The sequence below is a fragment of the Aricia agestis genome, chromosome Z (assembly GCF_905147365.1).
Source record: "Aricia agestis chromosome Z, ilAriAges1.1, whole genome shotgun sequence".
NCBI classification, from domain to species: Eukaryota; Metazoa; Arthropoda; class Insecta; order Lepidoptera; family Lycaenidae; genus Aricia; species Aricia agestis.
The window spans coordinates 228,636-241,487 of NC_056428.1; the positions used below are offsets into that span (position 1 = coordinate 228,636).

Consider the following 12,852-nt stretch of genomic DNA (forward strand, 5'->3'; position numbering starts at 1 on the left):
CAGACAAACCAATTTCTCTCACTTCCGATCTACATGATTTTTTAAAATCATGTATAAAATTATCAATACATGTTTTGCTTGTTAGTCGAGTCGGATTTTTTATAGCAATTTTTAAATTATAACTTAGGAGGATGCATTCCAAATTTAACGTGGTATTATTTGATTTTAAAATATCTATATTAAAGTCACCAGCTATAATAATATTTTTAAATTTAGATTGGAAATAATAATTCAAAAATAGTCTAATTAAAAAAAAAATGTTTGTATAATATTATAATTAGGTATTCTATACATACAAATTATTAGAACTTTATAAAGAATTAGTTCTACAGCACAACATTCTATTACATTTGGAATAGATAGTTTCTGAACATGATGTACTTCGTTGCATTCAAAATTATTCTTTACAAGGATGAAAGCTCCACCTCTTTTGCTAGCTCTGCAGAAAGAAGCAGCTAGAGAGAAATTCTGTAAACGAAGGTACTGTTCTTGACCTTGTCCTATAAAATGTTCGGTGATACAGAGAACGTCAATACTTATCTTTTCTTCTTCTAATTCTTGAAGACTTACAGAAAGCTCATCCATTTTATTTCATAGTCCCACAATATTCTGGTGCATAATAGTTATACATTTGTTGACGAAAGAATGATGAGCCTGATGCTTCTTCAAATATTTCATTTTCTGATTGTAATTCCTCAGATTCATTATTTATTTGATTAATAGATTTTTTTATATTTATATAATGATACCAGAAGTATCAATTAACGTAAGGGACATTTTGGCGAAAATGAGTTATATATATCATTGGATTCAGAATTTTCTGCTCTATCGAATGATATTATTTAAAAAATTCTATCGTTTAAAAAAATCCCTTACAGTAAAAATTTTTGGCCTGAGTAAAACGATTTGTGACAGAAAAATTGATGTAACAGACAATTACATTTTTTTTTCTCTGAAAAATAAAGTAAGTAATAGTGTTTAATAATTTACACCCTTACCTTAAACCACAAATCAGTTGATTTAAATAACATGTCCCTTACTTTAATTCATGATTATAGTTTTTTTTTTAAATTATTCTCTTACATTATTATCTCACAAAACTATCTTTAATTTCAGCTCCTTACTACAATATGCCGATTATGTAATAACTTGAAATCAAATTCGTATTTGCTTTACTTTATTTATTTGTGAGATTGTTGCTAAAATACCGAGTACTTACATTAATTAATTGATTCTCCTAATGGTTATCCCTCCGGCGCGGCGGCGCGCGCGACTAGCGTAAAGACGTTGCGGGTGTATCAGGGGAGGGGTAAGACAGCGACGCGACGACGTAACGTGTTCGCGGCTCGCGCGCAGTTCAAGATTGTTATTGTTACCTCTACAACTATCAACGCTAATATTTGGATTAAGTGATGTTTTAATGTAATAAAGTGTTCTACAAGTAATTTAAATAAATAATGTGTGAAAACAATAGTAATATCACTGATAAGTTAAGTTATCTACTTGCCCGAAGGGAAAAATTAATGAACATGAAGATAACTATAGAAAGGTATGTATTATTTACAATTTTACGATGACAATACTTTTTGTGTACTAAGCATTATGTTACGATCTTGTTAATTATTTAGAGAATAGGTTAATTGGTTGAAGTTTTAGACATTTATTTGCGTAATCCTGTACAAACTAGTTCTCGCTCTGTACCGATAAAAAGGGATAAGTAAGGCCGTATATAACAGAAAGAAAGTTGGTAGCTTGTGTCGATCTTCCCGCGCTTATGAATGTGTCGGAGACGTTCGGTGCTTTTAGGTACTGGTTTTGTGCATTGAAGGTATAGAAACTCGTCGTCAGTTTGTACTTATGACTTGCGCAGCTTACCCGCGCCGGCCGATTCCGATAGGCACTGGTAGTGCGGCCCAGGCTGCCGACTTTCTTTCTGCATACGTCCTAAAGCGCCTACTACAAGATCGGATTCAACAAACCACTGTTCGTCTTTGGTCGAGAAATGCGCTCCCGACCAAGGATGCTTAAAGGTCGTTGGTTAAGCAACAATTTTGGTCATCAAATGCTTTTTACGCAATAGTGATTTATGCTTTATTTTAATGGTTTTAACAATGCGTATTAATACCTAGATTTTGTTTACACTATTCATTTAGCATTATTTAAAGTTTACAACAAATTGAGGTAAGGGACATTCGTTACTTTCTTTTACTTTACATTAATTTAAGCGTTCATCAAAGTAAGCTTATTTTAGTCGTTCTAATTAATAGTGTAAATAAAAATTAATTAAATTTTATAAATATAATATTCTGTTTATAATGAAATATTTTTTGAAGATTTATAAGAATAATAATTGATCTTTACGTTATAAACAATATAAGTCTATACTTAGTTGTTATGTCCCTTACGTTAAAGTGTTGACGGATTTCTACTCGAGTTGACCCATACAATAAGTCTACCTTAAGTCTCAAATCTAATACTGTACTAATCGTATTCATGTTTCCTTTTTAGGTCTACTCAAAACAAAAAAGATTCTTCAGAAAGCTTTATAGAAAATAGTGATGTAGATTCAGAAACACAGTTTATCACAAGAAGTTCAAATAGACCTAATGTTATTGTTAATAGCAGTAATGACTCCGTGTGTTCTGTTGAAAATGACATGGAAATCATAAACACATCAACTATTTCATTGTGTCGAACGCATTCTTTTTTTAATAAACCTAATGAAAGTTTAACTAGTACTACTGAAAACACTAATAATTACCCATGCAGTCAAGTCATTGAAAATCCTTTAAACGTATTATCCGATGTTATGAATGACCCGATTGAAGCACCTCTAAACGTTGCAACAGAAACTGATGCATCCAATTGTGATGCCTTTGTGATCGCACATTCATTACGTAAGTTAAATGATACAGGCGTAGAACTCGAGAATATACAGCCACTATCATTGGCTAATGATTATATAGACGTCATGCATAAGCCAACAGAGACAACAGAGAACTCCGCTGATTGCTCAATGTTTCTCGAAAAATGGAAGTCGTGAAACTTTCTTATCTCCAACAATACTTACAGATGTAATAGCAATTGATACTACAAACAAAGACACTATGATGGTTGAAGGCCTACATCATGATGATGTTTTGGACACAAATTTTAATGCTTCTTGTAATGATTTGACATCAAGCGAAATCGATAACAACGCATCTCTTAAGGAAGTCGTAACTGAAGTTAATTCAAACAAAAAACGTCGTTTAACATCACGATTCATGAAATCTTGTATGGATTTTTTAACAGATAGCGAGGATAAAGACTTTTCTTCGGGAAGTTCTAATCTTTGGTCAGACAAAGAAGAATCTTCAGGTGATTCAGAAGGTCATGAGAAAAATAGAAAAAGAAAGAAAACCAAGTCAAAAAAAAGTAATACAAAAACAAACCAAATAGAAATCGTACCCAAGAAACAAAAAAAACCTGAAAATAAACGTAAGTCACGAAAACAGCTTAAAGAAAAAGGTTTATCCTACGAGACAGTATCTGGTAATGTGAAAGAAGCCCGAAAGTTACAAGAAAATCCATATTGTAAAGAGGGTAAATGTAGTAGGAAATGTTACGAAATTTCAGAAGAAAGGAGGAAATGTATATTTGATTATTTTTGGGCACTTAATGACGAAAAAAAAACGGGACTGGATTGTCCAATGTTCCAGACCAATCAGTGTAAAACGTCAGAAGACTAAAAACGCAGTTAGTAGACGTTCTTTAACATATGAGTACTTTATAAACGAAGACGAAGGACGGAGACAGGTTTGCCAACAATTTATACTGAAGACTCTCGATATAAGCCAAGCTTACGTTTTGTATACATTAAACCATACAAAAGAAGGACTATCCTGTGATATATATATATATATATATATATATATATATATATATATATATATATATATATATATATATATATATATATATTTTTTTTTTAATTTTTTTCAGTCAATTCATATTTTTTCATTTTTCTTTTGTTTCCAGTACATTCATTCCATTACTTAATAAATTAGACTGTAAATCGTTTCATTTTTGTATCTCTAAATTTCATTTCAATCTGTGATAGCTGAAACTAACATTAATCATGCAATGAACCTATTTTGATGGTATCAAAATACTATAATTTTAGTAGAAAATCTATAGTTACATTAAACTGCAATACTATAAGAGTTCTTTACAATAGAATTTCGTATAATTTTCTATTTATTTTGCTGCTTACGGTATGCTTCACCCTTTACACATAACATATTAGTAACATAAGGGACAACTAAACATATTTTTTTAATGTAAGGGACATGCTATATTTTAAGCCGTTTGGTATTCCAAAATATTTACTTTATAGCATGAAAGAAGAGAAAATTCTAAGAAACTTTGTTCTAAACACAATTGAAATTGGAAGCAACAGTAAAAAGTTATAGAGAGATTTAAAAAAATAAAATCGTTTTTTGGCTCTCCTGAAAAACAGTGTTTTGTCCCTTACATTAATTGATACTTCTGGTATCGATTATTTATATATCATTTATCTGAGTTTGTAGATTATCAAATATTTTGCTTATGCCATAATTATTAATCGAGCCAGAGCGACGGTGAAACATTCGAAAATTGTATTCCAAATTCTCATTTGAGTCCAATATGCATGCATTTTCATGTGTTGTGATATCTAAGTATAAAAGATTATTAAATGTTTCGACTCTCCAGTTGAACATATCTTTGTAATAGCCATATTTATAAGTAGGTAGGCAAATAATAACGTTTGTATGTTGAATTTTATTCAGTGTCTCTCTGTTAAATGTTATTAGGCTGAAGTAATCATTCGTTGCTTTAAAATCCTCATCGCCAATCAAGATGACACAGAAATCATTGGATGTAAAATCTGTTAATTTATTTTCAATGCCTCTAACAATTCACTTATCTTAGAATTTGTTTTAATATAATGACATATGTTTGTATAATCTTTTAAAGAATCTTGTGCGATGGGTAAAATTTTATTATGTTTATTTGTGCTAAGAATGCATATTTTTCTCTGTATCATTTGCTTGTTTTCGTTAACGGGAATTTTAGTTATTGTAATCTGATCACGACATAGTTCTCCATTAGTGCAGATGTCATCAGTTTTATTTGTTGGGGAACATGATATTTTATGTTTAGTTCTGCCATTTTTAGAAACAATGTTTTTATTTTTCGTGGTTTCATTATAATGTTTAAGATTCCTGTTTTGTTCCGATAAGGCCTCAATTTGTTGTAAAGCATCGTATAATTCCGTTTCTAGCTCTCGTAATCTGAGTATTTCAGTGGATTCTGCGTCCGATCCACCATGTAAACTGTTTGCACTTGTATTCAAGGAATGAATTCCATCGGGTTCACACTCATCTTCATTTGTATGTAATGACGTGTTTGTTTGGTGTCTTCTAAATGTTATATTATTAGATAAGAAATTCTTTTTACAAGTAGTAGGCCCTCTGTTGGTTTATACCAGTATATTTCTCGTACAAAAAGTGATATTATGACGAGGTCTTGAACCATGGAGTAACTTAACCGCTGCGCTCTCCGATGTGTTACGTAGTTGACTAATTTAAAGAACTGTTTGTGTTCTACGTTGTATTATGTGACGTCGCAGTTATCGTTTCTGAATATTAATTCAACTGTGGGTAACACACTTTATAAAAATATTTTTAATATTTCATTGCTTGTTTATAAAGAGAGATTATTTCACTTTGTTATTATTGAATTGTTACTTCAAGATATATAGTTTCTCGTAAGTATTGATATTACTAAATTCACTGTTTATTTATAAAATAATTTAAAAGTTCAGATGGATATCTGGGAAATTTTTCACTTTGAGTTTGTATTGTTTAGGACTTATTGAGTGTTTCACAAACAATTATACATAGTTATCACTTCACTATACACTTAGTTTTTCACTTTTTGTTTGATTTTTTATTAATTTTATATTTTTATTTATCGAATAATTGCGGAGCTGATGTTTACACTTTTCCTACCTATCAAAGAGAAAATTTGTATTGTGTCACTTGAAAATATATTGTGGTTGTGAGAAGTCTGACTTGCTTTTATTTCAGTATGATTATTAGAATCCGAACAATTCTGATATTTCCGGAGACCAAATGCGGGCCAAATAAAGCGGATGCATAAGTTTTGTAGGCGTTCGAAAGAGGATAGAAGTTGTTCACTGAGGTCGCAATAGCAAGCGTCAGCGTAGTCCAGGATTGGAAATAGTAAGGTTTGTGCTAGAGTGATTTTAGTTGGGATGGAAAAGAAATTACTCAGACGCCTGAGAGAGGCGGTGGCGGCAGAAACTTTTTTGCGAAGCGCTTGAACTTGTATGTTCCACGATAAATTTTGATCCATAAAAACCCCCAGATTTTTTACCGATGAGCTAAAAAGAAATGTTTATGCTCTGCAACAGAGCGAGGTCCACTTTGCTTATCAATTGCCTGCTTCCAATGTTAATACTTTGTGTTTTAGAAGTATTTAATTTGAGGCCATAATCTTTGCACCATTAGTGTATTTTCTCGATGATAGTTTGGGCAATATCGTGAGGTAATGAGGTAAGTGAAGTATGTCTGTAAATCTGTAAATCATCTGCGAACATGTGGTAGAAGGAACAAATTATTAGGGCAATAGGAGCTATGAAAATTGAAAAAAGGAGTGGTGACAGTACACTGCCCTGCGGAACGCCAGCGAGTATTTCACACCAAGATGTTGTGGTATTATCGATTTTTATACATTGACGGCGTCTAGAAAGGAAACTTTTAAACCACTCTAGTGACTGCTGATAGATTTAAAGAACTGAGTAATAGAAGAAGGACGACGTGATCTACAGTGTTAAAAGCGTTGCTAAATTCTAGAAGAGTAAGGATGGTGAAATTTTGATTGTCCATAGCTAGTCGAATGTTATCAGTAATTTTTATGAGCGCGGTGGTCGTGCTATGCCCTGGCCGAAAGCCCGACTGCATTGGGTTAAAGAGTTTGTGTTTATTCCGAAAGGAGCTAAGCTGCTGATGTACGGAACGTACTAGGATTTTGGATAAGAAAGGAAGAATAGAAAACGGTCGGTAATCGGAAAAGGATAGAGGATTAGTTTTTTTGGCAGAGGGATAATATTTGCATCTTTCCAGGAGGTTGGGAATACTTTGGAGGTAAGTGAAAAGTTTAATATAGGGGTAATGACTGGAGAAACTGTGTCGAGGATAGGAACAAGCATGGCGCGCCCAATGCAGTCGTGTATATGATATAACAGTATTAAATATATTATTTCCGTTGTCTGGTACCTGTAACAGAAGTCCTTCAGGTACTTAGCACGGGGCCAGACTGACGTGGTGTGAAGCGTCCATAGATATTAATTATTATTAGTTAGCTTTAGTGCATAATATCGAGAAATCATGTGCATGTTTCTTTCGGTAGGCTCTCGACTTAAAGGGGTGTAGGTAGTAGGTACCAAATCCCATGTAGATTTGAAGTTAGGTTTGACAGTTTTGACTACTCAGGCTCAGCTGATCGTCTGATAATAAAAAACTAGCTATTTGACCGAGCTTTGCTCGGTATTCGATGAAAATTACATTTTCTAAAAATGATTCCTAGCTAGATCGATTTCGATCGATCGCCCCCGAAACCTCCTATATACTAAATTTCATGAAAATGCTCGTTTAAAGATATAAGATAAGATATTAATAATATGATTCATGAGTCGGTAGGGCGTGTCAAAAAGTTGAAACCTGCCTCTGATCTGATCTATTCTGTTCTTGACTCCTTGTTAATTGCAAGCACATTTGGGCATTATGAAAACGACTCCCGTGGCCTGCTGCCTGAGTAGCTGTCTCTGTTCTAACGATACTGGTAGTGATGGTACCATGGCATCGTTATAGAAATCATTTTGATATACTTTCGCAGGAGTGCCCTTCGCTTGGAGGTGGAGAACGCTCCGCCCGCGGCCGCCGCCCGGCCGGGACTGCAGCCCCCGCCCCTCGCGCCCGCCACACACAGGGACCGTTTTGCAGACATACTCGGGTATGTTGCTCGTACCTAAAATATAGGTAGTAAGGACCATAAAGCTTAGAACAAACCTACGCGTCAGTGACGGGACGCGGTACGCGAAACGGGAGCGTCTGCAACGCGAAACTGGCCGTGCACACCTGCGCGACTACGGCGCGAACTGTCAAACTTCATTTGTTAATGAACAGTTACTGAAAACGCGCGACTTTATCTGATGTATGCTAATTGCTAACTGTTGTGGTAATGATATCCTCATACTTACTATCAGAGTCCGATGCGTCGGACGGACGGACATGAGGGTTGCGACTTGCGAGGTGCTAAGCTTGCTTTTGATTTGGAAGGTGAAGAGGAATAAAACACGTCCACAATGGTCAAGTTGAATTAATTTAGGTGCTTACCACACGTGCATGCTTGAATACAGATTTGCTTGCGCATGCCGGCTTGAACACTGAACATTGTGCGTGTAGTTGGTTTTTTCTTTTATGAAATAAGGGGGCAAACGAGCTAACGGATCACCTGATGGAAAGCAACTTCCGTCGCCCATGGACACTCGCAGCATCAGAACAGCTGCAGGTGCGTTGCCGGCCTTTTAAGAGGGAATAGGGTAGTAGGGGAGGGTAGGGACAGGAAGGGAAGGGAATAGGGGAGGGTAGGGAAGGGAATAGGGGAGGGTACGGAAGGGAATAGGGTAGGGGATTGGGCCTCCGGTAAACTCACTCACGGTTTTCTGTGAGAACGTGGTATTTCTCCGGTCGAGCCGGCCCATTCGTGCCGAAGCATGTCTCTCCCACGTATAAAACTGTATTACGCCCAAGCCCCAAAGTTTGTCTTGTTGTTTTTTAAACTTGCTTGAAATTCAGGTATACCTTCGTGTAGACTTGTCTGCGCGTGTGGTTGGAAGTTCAGTGTTCAAGCCGCTCTTTGTCAGTCAAAATATGGTGTTAAAATGCGCGCACGCTGCTATAAAATGGCAGATTTAGATAATACTATAAACGTCAGTTTGCAACTGAATTCATTGAATTATAAAAATCTCTGCTCGCTCTGTGGAAGATCAAATCGAAAGATTATTCTGACAGGAATAGAAAAAATACGCATTATATGAAAAAAATATTTGATTTATGCATTATCTATTTTGTCACTAGCAAACACTGGAAAAATTAAAGCAGAAGAAATAGTTCTTCATTGAGAAACATTTTTATACGCCGACGATCTCGGCAAGAATGTGGCTTGCGCATGCATGTGGTAGATAAGTCAGTCTTACATCTTTTCATGCGAGAAGCATGCGCTAGAAAAACTGTGTTCAAGCATGCACATGTGGTAGGTGCCTATCATGACACAATCTATCAAAACGTAAACAAATCAAAAAATCATAAACTAAAGAGTTGTACAAAATCATTGAGGTACTATAGACTGGAGAGAGCCTTATATCGGTGTTTAAGCATCAAAAGCGTGAAATGTTATGTCCTACTTACTAGGACATAACAAAGGAGTCGGTCGGCATATTTCATGTAATAAAAGTGTTAATAAAGGTTTTTAGTGAACATTTAATGCTAGATATTGTTGAGTTTTGTGGTTACGCTAAATAATAAACCATAAGAATGGCAAAAGAATGCCTCAAACACGTGTATTTAACATTAAATACGTAAGTTTTGAACAAGGTTTTTTTGGGCTTTTCAATCGGTATTTTTGTAAGCTAAAAAGATAATTTATAAGTTTATTAATCCCTTATTCGTGCTATATAAGGCATTAGTGCTAAAATGTCACATCAATTAATAATCTTTATATATAAAAATGGATTTTCAAATGTGTTAGTCGCGCTAAAACTCGAAAACTGCTGTACGGATTGGTCTGTTTGTAGTCTTAAAATATTCGTAGAAGTTCAGGGAAGGTTTTAAAGTGACACGAAGTTCACCGGGACAGCTAGTTTAGCTATAGAAGTTGCATAGCTTTTTACGTGTGTTTACGGATTCTCATCACTTGAACTATGGTTAATCGATATCATGAACTAATTGACTTTCTCTCCTGTATCATAAATTGCTTCGAAATAATCGACAAATAGAAATATTCAAGAAAATAAACGCACACTACTTGTATGAAAATAAGCACAAAATGACCACGCGATGACGGGCTAAGGCCTAAGACTACGTCTATACTATAATACTTAATCTATGTACAAAATAATATAAAAAGGTTTTAAAAAACAACTCTAGTTAAGTACACTTCAAAACACGCGTCTGAAAACTTGACGCGCATGTTTTGCTTTGCCGACGCGAACAGTCACGTAGGTGTGCACGGCGCGGCGCCATAAGATTACATGGGCAGCGTCCGCCGCGCGGTAGACGCTACCGCTTCGCAGTCGCTTTGGTCGCGTAGGTTCGGCCTAAGCTTTAACCATGTAAAGCCACTTTAACGGGAAAATTCTTTTAAATCGTTAACTAACAAAATAAATTATTAAAGAAACAAATTATCAAGTAATGCTCTGTTTTATCAGGTATCGTATGATAAATCACTTTTTAACCTAGCTTGAATAGCCATTTAATAAACTTAAATTTTGTTAAGCTCTTCCAAATGGCCTTGCAAGGAACACAGCTCCAAACAAGGCCAATACATCAGTCGTTTATCTTGAAAATAGAGTTACAAGTATTTATTTACTAGATGTCCCGCGCGGCTTTGTCAGCGTAAATTAGGAATTTTACGGAAACCGTACATTTTCCCATTAAAAATAGCTCTTCAAAAAAGGGACCTTTTTTTTTTGACAGTCGGAAATGCGTTACGCATTCCCGACAGCCCGGGGGAAAGGCCACCGTCATATGTGGGACTCCCCAGGTACTGCGGTAAGGAAGAGCACCCGGGTTTACCCACTAAAACCCACCGGTGCCTCCTTCTCCGTTTGTTGCTGGGCCGCCGGACCCGCCAGGGGCGAAACTGCAGCGGCCCAGTTAGCAGCGTTTGCTTCACAGCAACATCCACCGTGCGACTGCCTGTCTACGACAGCTGTCGCTGCCTCCAGGAGAGCAGTTCGAGGCACCGGACGCTCTTCAACCGGTCGAGCTCGTGCAATGGGCGGCGGATTCCCCAATCCGTCGCCCGAGCCCATCTAAGGTGGGAGTTGGCGCTCTATTGAGCACGCCTACGCCCTCCTCGCCTTCTTCTCATGGGATCGACGTCCTCTTGGGCCTCCCGATCCCTCTCGGCAGCCTCCTTCTGCAATAAAACAGATTCGCAGAAGATGGAGACCGCTTCCTAAGCTTCTCTCGACCGGACCATGGATGATAGTATGGCCGGGAGAGTGAGGTCAAGTCCAAGTACGGCGCAGAGCTCCGCGCGCTGCTCGACCCAGGCTGGGCAGTCAACGAGCGTATGCTGCGCCGTATCATCGTCTGTGTCCGGGTAGTGGTGGCAACCACTGTTGAAGTATGGGCTCTTATGTCCCTACTCCCTTCACTTAGTCTACTCTATATCTATGCCAAATATTGCCATAAAAATTGCTCCAGTAGTTCGTAATTTCTAATATTTCCCCCTTTTTTCCCACATTTTCTTGAGTTTCTTCGGTCGTATTAGTCTAAGCGAGATAATATATAGCCTACTAGCTGTTGCCCGCGACTTCGTCCGCGTGGACTTCAGTTTATAGCGCGCGATGTCAACAAAATTGGTGTCAAAAGCTTTTATAAAAAAAAACCCTGGTACCCCTTAAATCAAAACAGCTGTGCAGTGTGCACATTATATTTCATTTTTTAAAATTAAACTTTATATTTTATGCCAAATTTTAAAGCTTATTTAGCCCCCCAATTACACAACTTTACCCATAAACTATTTATCATTGATAGGTTTAAGGTTACGTCACTGTATATAATATAAAGTACTGACTTATTAAATAACGTTAAAAAGAAATAACAATCGAAAAAAATCGAATAAAAACAAATGTATGATGATACCACCCCTTATAGAAAGATGTTGGGCAAGCGTTAGCGCGATGTAAGAGACGCACGGCGCCATCTAGTATGAATTTTTGGAACTAACTTAATTTGAACAAATTTTCGTATTTTCACCCCTTACAACCCTTTTTTCCAGTAAAAAAGTAGCCTATGTCCTTTCTCAGGCTTTAGACTATCTGTATACAAAATTTCATTACAATCGGTTCGGTAGTTTTGGCGTGAAAGCGAGACAGACAGACAGATAGAGATACTTTCGCATTTATAATATTACTGAATATAACTAGTACTGAAATAAGTTTTTAAATCGGACCTGTAGTTCCTGAGATAAACGCGTTCAAGCAAACATACTCTTCAGGTTTATAATATTAGGTAGGTATAGATTTTTTTAATTATTGCTTGACAAACTCGAGTCTCGATCTAAAAGACTATGAAAAGTACCAATAACAGGGTCATTATAGGCTCATATGTCATAACCATGGGACGATGCATGTTATAATAATTATGGTAGTGATGATGATGGTGAATTTAATTTGCATAGTAGTATATGCTTTCCGTTCTTAAAACAACGCCGAAACTCCCAAACTTGTATCTATAAAGAATCAGGAGTTCTCTCAGCACCTTCCGAACGACGTTATACCAGGCATACCGCGGTGCAAAATCTTACTTTTTGGTAGCATATGCTTAGAATACTTCTCACGAAACCGAAGTCACCACATGTTTCCCTATAAATTTTGAGGAGTTCCCTCGATTACTTATGGATCCTTCATCAGATCACCACTTTTGTGAATATAATACCAAAAGAAAAATTTTGAAAATCGGTTAACAAACAGCGGAGTAATCGTTGAACATAAGAAAATGAACATAACATGTC

The 12,852-nt window shown here is 36.3% G+C and overlaps 1 protein-coding gene across 1 annotated transcript in view; it reads left to right on the forward strand.

The window, feature by feature from the left end:
• LOC121738347 (serine/threonine-protein kinase dyf-5) overlaps positions 1-12,852 on the forward strand; it is a 41,893-nt gene that overhangs the window by 14,327 nt on the left and 14,714 nt on the right. The window contains exon 4 of the mRNA XM_042130329.1: positions 7,945-8,061. Coding sequence (XP_041986263.1) covers positions 7,945-8,061 — 117 coding nt within the window. The remainder of the gene's footprint in view (positions 1-7,944; positions 8,062-12,852) is intronic.